The sequence below is a fragment of the Tachysurus vachellii genome, chromosome 18 (assembly GCF_030014155.1).
Source record: "Tachysurus vachellii isolate PV-2020 chromosome 18, HZAU_Pvac_v1, whole genome shotgun sequence".
Lineage (NCBI taxonomy): Eukaryota > Metazoa > Chordata > Actinopteri > Siluriformes > Bagridae > Tachysurus > Tachysurus vachellii.
This window is the reverse complement of record NC_083477.1, coordinates 17861184-17881529: the sequence shown is the minus strand read 5'-3', so window position 1 is coordinate 17881529 and position 20346 is coordinate 17861184. Positions and strand designations below refer to the sequence as shown.

At 37.7% G+C, this 20346-nt stretch overlaps 1 protein-coding gene across 1 annotated transcript; it reads right to left on the bottom strand.

Annotated features, from left to right (window-relative positions):
- Positions 1-2404: 2404 nt before the first annotated feature.
- On the bottom strand, positions 2405-20346 carry f8 (coagulation factor VIII, procoagulant component). Its single transcript, XM_060892562.1, has 25 exons — positions 20107-20346; positions 19329-19420; positions 18340-18462; positions 17334-17546; positions 16949-17122; positions 15956-16180; positions 15481-15733; positions 14723-14888; positions 14539-14620; positions 13496-13713; positions 12875-13025; positions 12556-12765; positions 11318-12380; positions 10271-10436; positions 9910-10146; positions 9535-9763; positions 9136-9318; positions 8767-8883; positions 8495-8566; positions 8220-8305; positions 7910-8071; positions 7086-7230; positions 5951-6099; positions 4555-4737; positions 2405-3576 (listed from the first exon to the last, which is right to left on the bottom strand). The coding sequence occupies exons 1-25, from the start codon at positions 20253-20255 to the stop codon at positions 3421-3423; spliced, it is 5004 nt and encodes a 1667-aa protein (XP_060748545.1). The 5' UTR covers positions 20256-20346; the 3' UTR covers positions 2405-3420.

Here is a 20346-nt window from a genome sequence, read left to right as displayed (position 1 = left end):
AAACACACCCCGACCAGAACACTTCCTGTCACACAGGAACTGATAGTACTGTTCAATTCTATCACTCTCAGAGTGGATAAATAATCTTAGTCTTTAAGGTCCTCGTTTTCACACAGTGCTGTCTAACACAAACACGCACGTCTGGTGTAATATCCTTATTGGAGGACTTTTGTTTGGCATAATTAGTAACAATAATTAATGTTAATACGTGTAAATCGGAACATAACCATAGAACGTACATATATGTATATATTTTTTAAATAAAATGTGAAATTTTTGTAAAAACAGAATATGGGTACCAGAAAAGTATCTCAAACTGCCCCAAGCCTGAGAGAATTTCTTCTTAATTAAATACACCATTTGTGCTTTACAGTAAAAAAATAAAATAAAAAATTTAAATAATGTAGTACATTTGAAAAATAACATCAAATATTTAAATTCTTTATCAAATTTCTATTTATTTTGACCATTTTTAGATTTGGTTCAAGACAAGTTAAAAGTATTTTTTGGTATCACTGTTTTAAGTGATTGAAAGCCTCCTAATTTAATGCTTGCCCTGCGATGGGTTGGCACTCCGTCCAGGGTGTATCCTGCCTTGATGCCCGATGACGCCTGAGATAGGCACAGGCTCCCCGTGACCCGAGGTAGTTCGGATAAGCGGTAGAAAATGAATGAATGAATGAATGAATAATTTAATGCTTTGTTAAAGCGTCATTATCTGGGATCTCCTGTACACAGGCTACATTCATTGCACAGTTTTTTTCCGTCGCTACTGTGCTAGAAGGTAAAAAGATGGCAAAATAGTTTGGGACTAGCTAGTAGCTAGTTCAGGTGTGAAGAATATTTCTGTTTATGTGAGCTCATTTTCTTCACAAAACCAGATCATACCTGTACTCAGTAAATTTACATGCGACCAAACAATCAGATTCAGTAATCGGATTGACAGGTCAATCGGATTGTAAAGCCTTCATGTAAACACCTTATTCGATCTGATCTGAAATTTCCATGGAGGAGGGACACATACTGTAGAAGTCTGTTTATCCAATATTTTATATGAGGTCGTCTCACACCATGTAGAGCAAAAATCGTTAAATAATCCCTGTCTGAAACAGGCTTTAAAATAAATAATTGAAGCCATGCACTTAAGGCTACCACAAAGTTAACTATTGTATTGTGGGAACCATTAGCATTTAGGGGGGAAAAAATCTTCCTGAGTGATATCAGAGCAACATCCAGTGAGCTAATTTGTTCTAAAAATATAGGAAACAGACAACACGAGTGTATGTAACATTGGACACTGAAGCAAAAACAAAGTTTTGTGGTCGTATCTGGCAAAAGCATAAACATTTTATTTCTAAATACACTTAGCACAGCCATGTAACAACAATGACTAACAGCTTCAGTTAATGTGTTGTTTAAACCCATTTACCAACTGAAAGAGAAACAGTAAGCTTTTCTAAGCTTTAATTGCATATTGCAGGCTTCTAGGTATTTCGTGACTCTTTAGTGGTAATGCATGTTATGCTAAGCATCCTGTTTGCAACACTTTTGCACTACATTGCACTAAATTTGGCAATGTAGTGTTTCAAGATTGGGACAGTGTGTGTTCGACATGTTTTGTTGTAATTGTTCTTGTTCTTCCGATTTTCTTGAAAGCCATGTAGGCTGCTTATGATTATGTTATAAAGCATTTCATTTAAAAAAAATGATGCTACATAACAGCCCTTGCTTACTAAAATCTGGATAATCCAATAAATTGTGAAATAATAATAATAATAATAATAATAATAATAATAATAATAATAATAATAATAATAATAATAATAATAAAAAACAGCAATCTTTTTGTGTGACTTAAAGCTTAACCATAACTCTGGTTCATAGCTATGGATAAGAATAAGACAGTAGATAGTAAGACTTAATAATGACCCCACACCCTAAATGTTCGAATAGATGGAAAAAATGGATAACTTTATCATTTTGGATGACTCATTACTTGAGGCTTGTCCAGCGATTAATTAGGGCTGTAGAAAAGATGCAATATATTCTCAACCATGAGTCTGGCTATAGGTTTCAAGCTTATTGTCATGTGCTTTACAGTTGTACACTTTTGTGCACAGTGCCAAAATGTTAAGTTGGTGGGGTTTTTGTTTGTTCTAAAAAGTATCTAATTAAATTTATGATAAACTGCAGTATTCTAACAAGCAACATCCAGTATACTAAATTATTAACGTGCGTCCGTGTTCAGCATTGAATGTCTTTATCATGTCTCACTCCACAGTGGTGGTTAATCTGAAGCTCATATTAAAATAGACACTCAGAGCTTTAAGAATTTATAGTGTTTCATACGTTTTTCAGTTTTTACCCAGTAATTTAGGGACTAAAACCAATAAACAGCTTTGAGTTTCATCCATAAATACTTTTATTTCATTTTAAATCACAACTCTTTTGAATCCTTTCACAGTACAAATCTACATTCAGAGTAAAACCTCAGTAGTGTTAATAATGTCTTGATTACTTATGACATGATATGTTGTGTGACATAAAAATAAATGAATAGCTAATATTTGAACCTCCTCTTGTTTAAAAGCCTTAAATGAGCAGCATATCTGACAAAGAACAAGTAAGTTTGATCTATGCCTATTGAATAGTTTCTCAATAATAAAAAACGTAACCAAAGACAGAAAGAACACATTCATATAAAAGAACAATAAAAGGACATACATTTTCTAGTATCTGGTATACTGTGTATACTGAATTGACTTTTCTGGATCACACAACGCACAATGACTGCAAAAGTTTTAGCCCATTGCTACCATCTTTAGTTAAAGGACTACCAAAAGACCACAGATATTATTAGGTGGACCCAGCTCACTCTGTACAGCAGTGAGGATACCGTGGTAACAGTGTGTGTTGTGCTGGTGCGAGTGTTATCAGGTACAGCAGCAGTGCTGTGGTCATAAACTGACAAAGATAAAGGGTTAACACAGACTGTGCATGGAAAACGATAAAGTATGGTCTCTAACTGTACACCTACAAGCTGAACCAACAAAGTAGGAGGGTGTAGTAAGTGTACATAAACACATGGGCTTACAGTTACACATTGCAAATGGGCTGCAGTCATTAACTCTACATATACTGAGTGAGCTATGGGATGAAAGCTACAAATGGACATAATGTATAAATATAATGTTTAAATACATACATGAATATATTTCTCTGAACAGATCCTGACCAATCAAAAATCCATTTACAGCATCAAAAGATTTGAGTGAAGAAAATAAATCATAATGATATTAATAATAATAAAAAAAATTTACATTCAGTGTCAACGACCAGTTTTTTTTTCACACATTCTATTTCTCTCACACTCTTCTTCTCAAATCTACATATTTCATACATACACACACACACATTCTCTCAGAGCCTCTGTTGTGTATCACATCCCAGGAACTCCACCCTCAGTGCAATTTCATTAACCCAGCCTTTTGGGTGGATGCGGATGAATCGGGTGAACAGCGGAGGCTCGACGATGTTTAGCTTCTCCTCACCGTGCTCGTTGTTCCCTTCAAAGATCTGCAAAATGAACAGACAAACTGAATTATAAACGGTAAACTCCAACGATATTGCTCGGCATAGCATTTATTTTCTTTTTAAAGAGAATTGTCATTCTTAGGATCAGGATTCAAAGAGTCATTTATGGATTCTAAGTGTCAAATTCAAAGAGTCATAACAGTACAATAAGTTTTGTTTATACTAACACAACAAGATATTAACATACTAATACCATCTATTTCTAAATTCTGCAGCTTTAATTTCCAGGATGGAATTTTTTAAAACAAATATTTCATTCTTTATTAATATCATCTGCCAAAACACAGATTTCAATATCTTAGGACATGGAAAGTTTATGGTGTGGTAAACCATAATGTTATGTTAGAGAATGTTCATTCATTCATTCATTCATTCATTCATCTTCTACCGCTTATCCAAACTACCTCGGGTCACGGGGAGCCTGTGCCTATCTCAGGTGACATCGGGCATCAAGGCAGTATACACCCTGGACGGATGTCAAGCCATCGCAGGGCACACACACACATACTCATTCACTCACGCAATCACACACTACGGACAATTTTCCAGAGATGCCAATCAACCTACCATGCATGTCTTTGGACCGGGGGAGGAAACCGGAGTACCCGGAGGAAACCCCCGAGGCACGGGGAGAACATGCAAACTCCACACACACAAGGTGGAGGCAGGAATCGAACCCCGACCCTGGAGGTGTGAGGCGAACGTGCTAACCACTAAGCCACCGTGCCCCCCTTAGAGAATGTTTTGTAAACCTAAAAACATTGTTTTATTTCTGAATGAATTTATACTGTACATATTTTGTAAACACTGTATTTTAAATCAGTCTAAACCAACTTTCTGTTCGGGCAGACAAGGTTTGGTCACAAGGGTGTGCAGGGAAATCCTTCAGTAGTGAAAAGGAGTTAGATTAAAAGTGTAAACCTCTAGATTCGTGTTTTGTAAGTGATTTTTTACACACACCTTCTCATCCTGAGTCCCCGGTTCGATTACTGTGAACCAGCTGTGGCCGTCATCACTAACAGAGACCAAGAACTCGCTCACCATCATGCTTGTGAAAAGGGATTTGGCTCCCTGTGTGATTATACCAGTCACTCTCTTCACCACCTTGAAGTCCACCTGCAGCCACTCGAAAGGGTTATTAGTCTGAGAAAGAAAGGTAAATGGAAATAAAAAGAAAAATGAAGGTTACAAGCTGTCCAATAATTCTGTAATCAACCAGTTATTCCATTCCTTCACACATAATATTCAAACGTACAACATCACTCTAACGTTAGCATATGGTTCCCTTTTGGTTAATTTAATGGGACCCAAATAATAATATCTATAATAATATATACAAATAATAAAGAATGTTCTCTGTAGGTTTTGTATGTAAATTAGTATGAAATTTAATGTTAAGAGAATGTTCATAGAACATTGAGAGAACATTAAGACAACATTCTGCAAAACTACTGTAGCAACACTGTAAAAGGATTTTTTTTTAAATAATCCAAATATGTTCAATATGAACCAAAAAGTAACGTTCCCAGAATGTTCTGAGAAGGTTCCCACTTTCCATTTGATATGGTCTTAAAGTTTGACATTATGTAGTTCTATGTAACACCTTGAAAAAACACCAATTGATTTCCTTTGAGAAAAAATAAAAGGAATTAAAAGAGACAAAATATTTTGGTTAGGATTGAGTGTGTGTGTGTGTGTGTGTGTGTGTGTGTGTGTGTGTGGGTGGGTGGGTGGGTGGGTTGTGTGGGTGGGTGTGTGTGACTGATTTCACAGGGAAATGGTGAAAGTGTTGAGTCATGTTGAAAGAGCGAGACAATGTGTGCTCCAAAACAGACAGCTTGAGGAAACTCTCAACAATAGTGTTTAAGTGAGCAGCTGCCAAGCAATACCAGATTACTGATAAACCTCATTCACAGTGCACACTGGGTCAACATTTTGGTAGCGTTGGCACTAGGAAAGCCAAATTCCTGCTTAAAGAATGTTGTTACCTTCTAGGCATATTTTAGTTGCTAGAGTGATTTATAGAACAATTAAATTAACAAATAGAAGGCTTGTGCTGATATCTGTTTTAATATATTCCAAATATCATTCAAAATTTTTTAGAAGAATTATGATGAATGTCTATTTTTTTTGTAATCTAAAGAAGCATTAGAGAAGGAAAGGGCTACTGATTGAGGAATAATGTTAGCGATGTGGCCATTTTAAGGTACAATTTTAATATAAGTAACAACTTACGTCCTCTGACCAATCAGAAGCAACAGTGCTGTGGTATAAAAAGTCTAAGTACATCCATGGTGTAAAATTAAAGATGGCCAATAAATTAGATGAATCCCGGAATAGGCATTTCTGGATGTACCTTGGGTCTCCATGCGTTGGCGCTGCCTTCTTGGTTAAGACGGGCAAGGTGTGGGTTCCATGAGTTTCTCCAGCTTTGCCGGAAAGTAGAAGCGCTAATCTGATTGTCGGGAATTATTCTTCTCTGCATTCCTAATGGCATTGTGCAACCTGAAACATGAGCATGCACGCATACCAATCATCAGTTACCATCCTGACAGCATGGACTATACATGAGATACATTTGGACCAAAGATGATTTATTGTAGCATTCATTGCAGCAAGACTTACAGTATGCATATTTTAATATTATCGTATCATCTTTGCTTTTGAAATTTAATTAATAAATTTTATATTTTTATAAGTTCTAAACAAAAAAAAATAATTCAGCTGAATGTTACCTTGAGTTACAGCAAAAAATAATAATAAAAAAAAACTCTATTTCCTTTTTCAGTCTGCATTTTTTGTCCCTGATCCCATCCCACCCCCCGAACCCCCCACCCCCCCAGTAACTTGCCTGGTGTAAATATTCATTCATTCATTCATTTTCTACCGCTTACCCGAACTACCTCGGGTCACGGGGAGCCTGTGCCTATCTCAGGCGTCATCGGGCATCAAGGCAGGATACACCCTGGACGGAGTGCCAACCCATCGCAGGGCACACACATGCTCTCATTCACTCACGCACTCACACCTACCATGCATGTCTTTGGACCGGGGGAGGAAACCGGAGTACCCAGAGGAAACCCCAAGGCACGGGGAGAACATGCAAATTCCACACACACAAGGCGGAGGCGGGAATCGAACCCCCAACCCTGGAGGTGTGAGGCGAACGTGCTAACCACTAAGCCACCGTGCCCCCCTAGTGTAAATATTGATGCAATTAATTTTTATTTATCTGAATATGGCCCAAAGATTGTAATTGACCAGAAGAAACCAGTAGTCTCAATAATGTATAACTCAAAGAAGTGTATTAAATTAATCTACATCAATGGCCTATTAGTCATTACGAGTTTTCAGTTCTTCAGAGGTTTGAATCCATCTGTTAGATTCACTTTTTTCGAGATAACCGGTGAGTCTATAAAAACTCACCTGTCACAGTTTGCTTTTCATATTCATTAATTACATTTCACTTTGTGTATATACAGTATACTCACTGTTGAGGTCACAGCCCAGCAGTTCAAACCTCAGAGTGGGCTTGACGACGTAAGTGGATGGATGAATGCGAATGTAGCGACCAATGATTGGAGGAGAGATGAAGTTTTCTTTTACCTTGGAGCCATCCAGGTTTCCGTTAAATTTCTAGTTAAAAAAAAAACATTAACATCAATTGCCATTAACCATTTCAAATTCTTGCTTAGTGTGTGTCCTAGAAAAAATTGGTGGCAGGTTTAGCTGTTGGGAATTGGTGTTTTGAGTTACCATGAAGTCTAAAAGTTGAGGTATTGAGGCTAAACAATTGGAATTTTTTTTTTCAGAGGTCAGAACTAAGACTTAGACTGAGAAGCTAAGCCATATGTGCAGGTTAGGAGTTTAGATTTCATGGCCAGTTTTTCACACTGAAGGTTGTAAAGGCAAGATTTTGGGCTTAAGGGGCATTAGGCTAGTGGTATTATTGGCATAAGTCTTGGAAGTGGCTGCTAAATAGTGGAGGCTTTATGGTTATAAGTGTTGTGATGAGTAGTCAATTCTTGTTGAGTTATTCTAACCAAGCAAAAGCCACAACTGAGTCTATTGAAATTCAAGAAATTTGATTAAACAGATGGAATCAGGTGTGATTGCTGCTTAATTGGAAACCGTTGGACCCACACCAGACTTTTTCTGGATGAGAGTTGAGACCTCAGGTCTAAAGGCTGAAGCTTAGGTCCAGGAGCCATCAATCTGTGCAATGCATTGTTGTGTCAAGTGTACAAGAATACTCTATTTATTAACATCAGTTGTTGGCAAGTATTTAAACTGGTATTTGGCATTTGATACTAACATATACAGACTCGCTGCTGTTTCCTTTGTATGTCTTCCACGTTTTCTGGTCCAGGCTATAGCTGATGGTGAAGATCACTGTGTACATGTCTTTCAGGCCAAAGGACTTTTTCGCACCCTGCGTCTGGATCCCATGGACCACCATGGGCCGTAACAAGTCCACCTAAGACACACACAAAAGTAGTAGTTCTGGAGAGGCCTACACAAATGACTGTGAAACAACATGGTGTTCATGAGAAAAGTTTATTTCATGTCACTGATGGGTTTAGGAATTGAGAACACAGGGCATTCAAACAAGCTTGTTATTATACCTGGATCCAGGAAGTCTCATTGTTGCCAATCCAAGCATTAACTGATCCAGATAAGTGTAATCGGGCAAATCCTGCCCCCCAGTTATCTGTCAAACAATGGGTCAGAAAATATATCAAAGAGTTCTGCTCCGCACATAGAAAATATTTCTGAATGTCTCTCCACCACCGATAACAGCTATTTCTACACTGATACCAGTGATCAAAAACATTTAAAAAAAAAAAAAAAAAAAAAACATGTAAAATTGAAGACTTGTTAGCTGTAGTTATTGTTTTACCATAGTGATCAGATTCAGTGAGTTGCTCATCAGCTATCCATCTGGACTGCATTCCCAAAGGCTCAGTACAATCTGCAAGACCAGATCAGTTGGAATGTTTAATGACTAAAGAATATATACGCCATCCAACAATCAGACACAAGCTGTATATGCAGAAGAACAATACAAATGGCCAAAACTACAGTCACATACATGTTTATGTCCAGAAATTAACATAAGAACGATACTCTAAATGTATGTTATGCACATATTGCTTTACAACTGTTTCTTACATGGTTTATAAACAAGAAGTTTGGCTCTCATTCCAGAGAGCTGGTGATCTCCGATGGTACACTCCACCAGCCAGGTGCCCACAATTCCAGGTCTTATTTCAATGCTTCCAAATACACCTGCAATGAGAGAGGAGGAGGAAAAGAAGAAGGACTGAACATAAGAATGACCTTTGGAGAGACACATCGTGTGAGTAAGTTCCCGTACGTTTACCACGTTCAGCCGTGAACACGTTTAGCCAAACACATTTTTGTTTTCTCCTTTCTATTATATTGGGAAATTAACCCTTATACTGAATGATACCCAAAAAAAATTCTACCCAAGTTAAATGAACTATTCTTCACCCAAATGAAAATCATACGTGTGTTTACCTGGAAAAAGTTTATAGATGCCCAGACGGTGTTCCTGGTCTTTCCCAACACTAAATGGCATTCCATGGAAGTGGACAGCATGATACTCTCCACCACTGCCCACATTTAACAGGTGCCAGCGAGATGTCTGGTGTTGTGCCACCACAAGGCCAGGTAGAGTATCAGCAACATATCCATTTATGGCTACATCAGAGCAATAGAAACAGAAAGAGCAAAAACTATTAATTAAGTGTTCATTTATCATTCCCAAGTCAGTGCATTTTTATTTTGAGAACAGCCAAAATAGGATTATCAAAAAATGTGTAGTTGCCCTAATAAGATCATTTGTTTTATTACTATTAATATTCAGTATTTCATAGATTTAGTGCATATAAAATTTCCTGAGAAGGTTTCTTGTACCAGCAAATCTGTTGGTGCTCTCAAACCAGGGATCATCTACTTTGGCCTGGCATGGTGGTGAACAGAACTCCTTGATATTGTGCTCCAGATACCAGCTTTTCTTCTCGTCAAAAATGGTGAACAGTAGGAATAAATCCTGCACTCCTGGTTGCAGGAGGGTGCGTGGCTTAAGTGTCCCAGGACGACAGATGAGTAACGGCCCAATTAGACCAGAGTTTATGTCCTTCTCCTGCGACACACATAAACAGATTTTAAGGACATCTAACGTCTATTGGAATAAGTTTTATGAAGATATTAAGCTTGTGTCATGTATATCTATGAACAATTAAAGTGCCAACAAAACTCTTTAACAAGTCTAGAAGTGATATTGCATACCATATTCACTGTAGAGTAATAGGCCCCAGCCTTGCAGTCAAAGTCTTTGGATGATGGTCCTTGTCGTTTAGTGATTCTCCAGTTGTAGATTCTCTCTTCGCCAGGAGGCACTGGGTCACCTGGTCCCTCGTTCTCCTTTAGAGTCACCCCCTGTGGTGCAGAGCTCGCCATGGTCCTGTCATACACACCGTGTAGGTGCAGGGAGTATGGTCTGGATGCAGTGTTCCTAAAAACTACCTGTAACAAATAACAAATAGGAAGTGGTCTGGCTCAGGATTGTCACCGGTCATTGAAAAGGCAAAAAATATTAGCACATTTTCTCATCAAAAGCATTTACAATGAAAAGTAGGGTCACACTTACAGTAAGCACATCATTAACCTCCACCTTAAGCACAGGACCCATAATCCCTAGATGTTCATCGAGCTCTCCACGTTTCACAGGATTCTTGAAATCTATGTCATGATATGCTCTGTACACAACTTTCTTGTAGGCTGGGAAATATTTTCTCATTCCCCTGCTCGTCTCCCTGTGCAGACAAATTGAACTCATGTTATTTAATGGTCAGACACTCGCACATTTTCAATTTAAAGGCAGTGTTAAGCATATAGGACTATATTCAGATTTGAGTTAGCTGATTGCAGTGAGGAAGCAGTATTAAGCCCAGCATGGTGGTCATATGTCACACAGAAGTTTTTTGGCTGATATTAAATACATCAATATATGATGTACTAATGTATTAATTCATTTGAATTGATTATTCATTCATTCATTCATCTTCTACCGCTTATCCGAACTACCTCGGGTCACGGGGAGCCTGTGCCTATCTCAGGCGTCATCGGGCATCAAGGCAGGATACACCCTGGACGGAGTGCCAACCCATAGCAGGGCACACACACACACACTCATTCACTCACGCAATCACAAACTACGGACAATTTTCCAGAGATGCCAATCAACCTACCATGCATGTCTTTGGACCGGGGGAGGAAACCGGAGTACCCGGAGGAAACCCCCGAGGCACGGGGAGAACATGCAAACTCCACACACACAAGGTGGAGGCGGGAATCGAACCCCGACCATGGAGGTGTGAGGCGAACGTACTAACTACTAAGCCACCGTGCCCCCTGAATTGATTATTGATGTATTAATTAATTAAGCGACTATTAATGTCTAAAGAGAAGTAAGCACATTACTGATATTCTTCAGTCTGCATTTCCCTGATTTATTTTCAGACTTAAAAGCAAGTGTTTGTGTCTAAAGGTGCTGACCAAATATCCCCCATTGCTGACATGTCTACTCAAGCAAAATCTGGCAACCCTTGAGTTGTAAACGATGATACAGGAAATTTTCATAATGAATGCTGTCATTTTCATTTAGTTTTTTGAGTCAGTGAGATTTATACTTCACCTAGCACTGATGAGTTGGGCAGGTTTGTCAATTCCATAATCCCACATGATTTCCTCTGCTGCAATGTAATAACTACGGAATTTTGATTCGCTGGACCTGATATCAATCTCATCAGTAGAGTCGAAGCTAAGAGTGGTTTTGTTCTCATCGGCTTCGTAATCGTCATACTCCAAGGATGGAAGGTTATTCAGGTTGGTCTTGTTCTGTGAAGAGTTTGATGGCAAGTACTGAGAGCTCAGATCTAGTTGTTGTCCATCTTTGTTGGCATATTTAAGAGGATCTAGGCTTTCTATCAGCTTGTCCAGCTCTAGACCTGAATCTTTCAGAATTTCGTTGTCACTCACTGCACCATTTGGTTTTGGGGCCTGAGCTATATTCTTTTCCCATAGATCTCTCTGAGTTCTCTCTGTTAAATCAGAGGTTGTGTTCAGTCCTAATTTCTGAATGAACTTCTTAAACAGGTCACCAGATGGACTCTTATCTACATTTGATGTTTCTGTTTTACTTGTGACCTGGTATCTCACTGTTTTATTGTCATCCATCTTAAACACCTCCTCTAATTTTGTCCCTTTCAGACTCATAGATTCTGGGTCAGTTCTGAGGGAATGAGAAGAAGGTTGATCAATCATTGTTTCTGTATCATTCTCTACAAACACAAGTCTCTTCTGGCGTTTTGATGAACTCATCTCAATGTTGAGTTGATCCAGAATATCCTGCGGAATTCCTCCCTGGGAGAGAAAATCCAGATCCTCGGCTTCATCCACTGGAACAAGTTTTCTCTTGCATACCAAGGTGTCCCTCTCCTCCTTTTTCTCTAGGGGCATCTTTGTAATGTTTTGCTGCTTTGTTTGGCTTGTGTTGCCTGACACTTTCTGGCAAATCTGGATAGCTACAGTTCGGTTCCTCTTCCTGAAGCCCCGTGGGATTGGGAAGTGATCCTCCAAGTCATCATAGTCGTCTGTGTCCACCAGGGGGAGCTCTTGTTCACAGTTGAACACAGAGTACCGTACGCTCATCCCTTGTGCTTTGAGAGTTGGGTCGAAGGCACCAATCTCCCATTCACCTAGACAAATTATATTTACTGTAAGGAACTATTTAGCAGACTAATAATACATTATTACAGACAGTGACCATATTGTAATTTGCCTACAGCTTGTTTACAATTTATTAATATTGATTTGCTTGTTTTATTAAATTATAGTAAATGCATGATACATCTTGAAAGCTTTGACCCATACCTTCAGTTTCCATCTCAGTGGTTACAGTGTCACCCATCATTGGGAAAAGCGTAAGGACTGTGCCATATGTTCTGTCCTTTTCGAATGGGTTTCCAGTGAAATACACTGACAGGAAATCACTCTGCATTCCCACATTGGCCACGTGCCAGAGCATAACATCACCAACACACATCTTAAATTGCAGACTGTTATGCATAAAACCATTTACACCTACAACACAAAAAAAAAATGTAAGAAGAAAAAGATCAGGTAGATTATTGTTCTAGTTGTGGTTACACATGTTGCTACACAATATGAGCAAGATAAAGGTTATACTTACTGTGCATGACATTAGAGCTGTAAAAACGAGGATCATTGAGATCAATCTTGGAATGAGTTTCGCTAAACTTCTTAAAATTCTCCTCAGCATACCAGCTTTTGTTTTCATCAAAGATGGAGAAAATGAGGTGTTTTTCTCTGTCAGATGATAACTAAAAGAATACACAAATGTTGGTCATGTAACCAAGTCTATCTCTCTGTCTACATTTACATTTAGCAGATGCCCTTATCCAGAATGACTTACATTTTTTATTTCAATTTATACAACTGAGTAATTGAGGGTTAAGGGCCTTGCTCAGGGGCCCAGCAGTGAAGCTTGGTGGACCTTGGATTAGAACTAATCATCTTCTGATCAGTAGTCCAATGCCTTAACCCCTAGCCTGTCACATCCCTATCTATCCATTCTTCTATCCATCCAGTATGCCTATAGATTCAAGCAACTGGTTAAATCCAGTTTTTAACCATCCCTCCATCTTCTGGTATAACCATTAATCCATTTACCAAACCACCTCTCTGTCTTTGATTTCCCTAAATTAATCCATATATCTGACCATCCATCTATCCATCCATCCATCCATCTATCCATCAATATCTAATTCTTTAGCTGCGATGTAACACTCACCACTTTCCCTCGCTTGTCCAAAGTCTCTGATTTGCAGATGATAAGGGGCCCTACCAGGCCGGATGCCAAATCTCGCTCTGGATCCAAGGTGCTGTGATACAGTCGGGTCAGACAGCGGGGGTCGGCCTCGGTGGGTGCATCATCTGCTGTCACCTTCCATAGGTACATCATAATCTCACCTGGTGGGACAGCCAGGGACCGCAGGTCCACTTGCTTCTCTTCATTGCAGACAAGAGAACGAAATACATGGGGTTATTTCCAGAGTCAATTTTAACCTTATGCAACAACTCCAAAAACATTAGTCACATCTGATTCCTAAAGTAAAATAAGATCCTTTCAGAGCTGTAAAAAAATGTGCTTCACAACATGAGGCCTGGGAAAACATGAGCTTTTACCTCAGCCTTTAGATCATTAGCTCTATTACAGTGAAATAATTATGGTGCAGGCCAGTAAGCTTTATAAGGTCATGCGGAAAACTTAATCCTGTTTTTACATTTTACATTTTATGTAACGTCAGAAATTTGGCTTTGTTTTTATGACTGTAGATATTTAAAGTAAAATTTGTACAAAAGCAGAACCTGGATTTACCAAAAAAGTCGGATTTTAATGAAGTTAATGTTTGTGGACATCTGGATCATTCTCTAATCTGACCATTACTCTCAAAATCAGTCTTTTTCAAACTGTTCCCACAGTGTTGAAAGCATACAATTGAATTGGATGTATTTGTATGCTGTAACATTACACATTCATTTCACTGGAACTATTGGCCCAGCCTGACAAGTGAAATCCATGAAGACATGATTTGCCTGATTTGCCTTTTCCCTGATCTCAACAGCACTGAACAGTTTTGGGATGAGAAGTGACACAATATCTGGAATAGGATGTTCAACGATGCATACAGGTGTGATAGTCATGTGTCCACAGAATTTCGGACATAATTTCTATTTCCTGTTTTTAGGAGGAAGGAGTCTCTAGTATTTTTAATACCTTTACCTTTAATACAGTAACATATGCTACATTTTTTAGAACAAATTTCGTCTTACCTCTGTTCTTTACTGGCTGCACGCTGGCAAGTCCATTTGGAAAGATGTTATAAGGTCGATTAGCCATATTTTTAAAAACAATCTGAAAACCAGTCATAACAAAGTTTATAAGCATTATTTTATGCACAATATCGTCCTTTAGTATATAAAACTGCATATATCAAAAATATTCTGGTTGCTTTACCTGAAACTGGTCATTCACTTCTCCCCTAAGCTCTGGTCCAATCAGTGCATTGCTCTGGCTCTTCTTCTTTGTGAATGTTCTGTCTGTGTACTCAACATAAGCCACTTTCTTATAGACTTTACCCAAGCTCTGCGTTTGTTGGACTGAAGGATTGGACTTTGAAGATCTGAAATAAAATGAGCAAATAAATCCTGAAAACGCAAACCCTCAGACTTTACACAGACTTCTACTCAGACTTGTGTGAATTACTCACACTGGTTAAAGTAACTCATCAAAGTTACCCTTTTCTTGAACTTAGCCAAATTATTCAGACTTATCCAGATTATACTCTCTCAAAAAAACCTAGCAAAGCTACTCAGACCCATCCAAGTCGCAAAAATTTGTCCCACATCAACTCATCCAAGTTACTCAGATAAATCTAAACACTCCATTACACTCATCTAGGGTTTTTCCAGACAGGGCCTAGTTTTGACATTCTGCCAAATGGAGCTTTTGAAGCCAGTGTAAAGAAAATCTAAAAATTGTTTTTGGGTATAAGGGAAAAGAATGGCATCACAGCACGAAACGTGTGTAGTCCAGACATATGAATCCTTGTGTTTGTCATTTTTTTGTTTCTGACTGGTTTTAGTCATTTTGTTGTTTATACCAGTTTAAGGCATACTATCGGTGGTCTGGCATGTTATCAAACTTATAAAATGACACCAATTTCAGACTTAATAAACTTCTAAGTTAACTCGATTTTTTTCCAGTAATCCTACCGTTCACTCTGAGGGTTGTAGTCCCACATGACCTCCTCGGCACTGATGTAATGAACCCAGACTTTTGGTCGTCTCCCACCAGATCTCAAAATTGATGGGGGTCCACCAGGTCGGAACAGAACAGAAAAAAGATTATCCACTGAGTAGTCTTCGTCCCCCTCCTCAACACTGTAAATGTGATCTGCATTTTGCATTTCAGGCAGTTCATTGGACTCAGGGCAGTTCTCCACAGTGAAGAAGGCACTCATACCAGCTGAGCAGAAATAAAAAACCCAAACAAGTATTAGAAATACATCAGAACATTTGAGTTGTTTGAATTTGACTTTTGGACTAGATGTCTACTTTCAAACTTTTCTTGTTTCCAAAAAAGATGGAATTCATTTAATGATTTCAAGTGTTACAAAATTATCTCAGACTTTCTGTATAACTCTGGATGGGATGCAGCGTATTGACTTGTACAGTAGTGTCCACTGACCTTGCCGGTGTGAATGGATCCTACAGGAAATTAGAAACTTTCCTTTGGCATTTGGCTTGAGCAGGGCAGTGGTAAAGGTCATAGGGGTCATCTCCACAGTAACCAGTCTGTGGTTCATTACTTTTAAAGTATGATCCTGGAACTGAATTGTGTGGATGTCTGGAGTGGAGCCTAGGCCAATAAGATGCCAGGAAACTTCTGGACTTTGCTGGCATGTCTTCAGTCCTAACAAGAGAAAGGCTGGCGATGAGGATGACGGTAAAGCTACTTGAGTTACTACTGTATTTCATTTCAAATGTCTGTCAGTTTTAAATTAACTATAACTGAACTACAATTTTGATGTTTTGCCCCGTTTTGTCTACACAACTGATGCAAAAGAAATCATTTTTAAATATGTCCATAAATTCATCCATCCTCAAAATACAACAAATCTGTTTAACCCGTCACCAAAGAATACATCCACGCATTGTCCAAGATATCAATGATGCATTTAACAAAAGGTTTTATCAGACTCTTGATTTATTTACTAAATCAATCATCCCTCCATCATTCATCTATACACCTATCATCCATCCATCAAGCAACTACAACAATTTTTTCATCCTTCCACCGAAACCAGCAATTCATGCATTATTAACAAAATAGAAAACAGACTATTGATTTATTACCAAATCCATCCATCCATCCATCCATCCATCCATCCATCCATCCCATCCATCCATCCACCCATCTATCCATCCATTAATCCATACATACATACATACATACATACATACATACATACATACATACACATACACATCCACCAACTACAAAAATCTGTTAAAAATTTCACTAAAACCAGGCATCCATGCATTTTCCAAGTCACCAAATGATTCATCATTCATCTCTAAATAGATAACAAAGATTTTAAAATAAAAACCAATGTAAATATATACTGTGTATACATACTGTGAGATATTGGTTGATTGTATAAAGTAATGCTGACCAGACCTTTCAGTGTGGAGTTGACGTATCCATTGATGGTGTGAAACTGTGGATGAGCTGGTGATTTCCACAGTTTATCTGCTCGGCTCCTGTCTCTATACCAACTCTTACTTTCATCAAACAAGGCAAACAGCAGCACAAACTCTGGCACCTTGCGTTGACGGTCCTCTGTTAGTGCACCTGGACATGGGATAAAGGTCAAAAGAGTTATAATTACAGTATGTATGGTATATTTTGGCCAAATTCTGATTTTTGAATTGGATTAAAGTCACATTACACATGAACCAAAGCAAAACTGTTACTGTACAGTACATTGACCCTTTTTTATTATTAGAAGCTTATGAAAATGACATATATTATTACACAACCTTAAGTACAATAAATATGAGACCTGGTTTGCAGATCAGGAAAGCACCGATGAGTCCAGAATTGTAGTCTCGCACAATGTCTACCTGCGATGAGTAGGAGTAAGGGAGGCACTCTGGGTCTGTGATGGTTGGCCCACTGTTAGGATGAATGTCCCAAATGTACTTATAATATCCGCCAGGTTGTACTGCATCATCCTCTTGCTCCTTGGCAGATGTAGAGTCCTCATAACCAGCACCTGGAAATAATGCAATACAGATTGGTTAAGGTTGAATCATAAAATGTATATATAGTCGAAAGTCTAATTTAAGTTGTTTGAGGAAATATCTGCTTTCACTCTGTACAGGAATGCCAGCATTGCATGAAAAGTGCTTCCAACATTGCCAAATGTATGAATCATTTATGAATGAAGTGGTAACTGTGCACTTATAAGAGATTCTGTGTTACATTGACCAAGACCATGTCTTTTTCAGCATATCTGTGATGTGTACAGTATGCAAGGAAAAAAAAAAAGATCCATGCTGTTATTGGAAAATAATTAATGACAGAGTGGTGTAATGAAGCAGAGTTACAGTTCCAAATTCTAAGCTGAATACATTTCCCAATTCTAAGCTAATACTTTTTATCTATTTAGTGTTCAATTTAACAAATAGAGAGAATGGAGCACCATAGTGACCAATACAATCACCAAGAACAGATTTTTTTTTTTCTAACAAGAAATTGAATTAACATATTTTGACCCATTAGAATTCAGAATCAAAATCTCCAGTAAACCAGACATAATCTGGGTCATTTTCCATTGCTCAGCACTCCCAGAGTGGAATTTAGAGATAAAGGAAAATGCACAGCCACCATCATCACTCTTTTTTATGTTATCGTAGTATTCTGGGTCAAAATAACACAAGAAAAGTATTTTTCATGTTCATTAAAGTATGAGACAGTGGACCAAGTACATAATGATTCATGCTGGAATTTTGTCTAGCTTTTAGACAGTTTGGAACATGTAAAAACAAAACGTTGAGGAAATTCACCTTCAGATTGTTTCCAGTAGGGGATGCCGATTGGGGAAATGCTGAGAGGAAAAAAGACGAAATTTTTGAAGTGGACCACCACGCGGTCGTTCACTTCAGCTCTGATTGTGGGACCTTGAATTCCTGCAGTGACAAAAAATGATAAGAAATTGATTAAAATTTCGAAGTACACCTTTTTTTTTAGATACACAGGGTTTAGTGAAACACAGGGTTTAAAGCCATTGTATTAATATGGTTGTGTTAAATAAGGTTTTTACAGAGAGCATTTCAAGTAGAACTGCTTTATAATCTGACAAACTCATAACTATTCAAACAACCCCTGGACTTTTTCCCCGTTCACTCTTAGAAGAAAAGGTTCTATGTAGTAATGTGAAGGGTTCTATCTGGTGATTTATATGTCAAAGGTTTTATAATAATCCCAATTTAGAGATCCAATCAAGTTTTATCCTATGAGAAGTTTCTATATAGCAGTTTCTTTATAATCTTGTTGTTTAATATTACATTTAAAAAGAAATTATGAAATAATTTCTTTATACTTAACTATTGATCTATGTAAAAAAAAATCAAATTAACTAAATGAATAAATGAAGTTAATAGAAAATGATTCAACACAATTTAGATATGTCCATAAAGCAAAGATTAACTGTTTTGTTTTTAGCCAAAATGGTTCTTTGATGTCATTAAATAAGCTTTTTGGATTTAACGTATTTGTTAAAGCTAAGTAAAGAACCAACAACATTTTCCAATAGTAAACAATATTTATCCAAGCCAGTATTAAAGTTTTGAAGTTATTTATTATCCCAGTAATTCGTTTTATAATAGAATCTTAACAATCTTTTAGAAACCCGACTAAATAAAACGTGCAGGAAACCTAGCAGGTAGCTATGCAGTGTTGAGGTTATCATTTGTCCTCCCATTGTTCTTCTTAAAACACACAGACACTAGGAAAATATTAAATACATAGGTAAAAGAAATTCAGTCGCACTAACCTGCCCAGGGAGGTTTTATTTTTGGGGTGCTAAAAGTGGAGTCTGTAAATTCAGTGTACACGGCCTTGACATATTTCTGATTACTGGATCCCCTGTAGAAAATGAGCAAGCAAACAAACAAACAAACAAATAAATAAATAAAAGCACAAATTAGCAATCTTTTTTGTATAGTAGTTGCATTTAGGCTCTTAATGGGTCTTTCAATACAAGCCTACAAATATTATGTATTCTAATTATTTTATATAAATTATGATGCTATACAGAATAAAATATAAAAATAATATTTATACACTGTATATTATGATGTATTAGCTGTGGTTTTGTAAGGAATTTAACATGATTTGGCATGCTGTTTTGGGAAAATAATTAATGATGTGATGGAGTAATGTGGCCCAACATAAAGCAGAATTTCTGTCAGCATAAAAGTTTCATCATTTTCCCATAATACAGTAGCACTTTTTACTGATGTGTGTAAAGTTAATAACACAAAAGAAAACAGTCTATGATGTTGCACAGAAACCACAAGGCCCTAAAGGAAATGTACATTTACTATTACTACGATTACTCAAAACCTCTATAAACCTCTATAAATGCTTAATAAACAATAAGATAGATGTAATTTCATCATAGCAACAATTATTTACAGTTTTCATCTGTTAAAGTGTATTTTGGAAAGGAATCAAATGAATCAAATGAATCAATATCTGACCAATCGGAATCAAGAATTCAACAGAGAGAAAATGCTGTGTGTTTTCATATATGTGTGTGTTAGGTGTACCTCTGATTAGCAACTGGATCCACACCACCAGCATTCAGATAGTCCCAGCTGGTCCCCACTGCACCAATGAAGAACTCCTGTATCTTGTCCACAGCATGTGAACCCGGAAAACATTTGACAAGGAAGAGGATGAAGAGTAAAGACTTCATTGCAAGAGTTTCCACACAACTACACAAACACACACACAAACAGACAACTTTTCTTCATATACACACACTGATTCTTGTTCAGGTTAAGTCA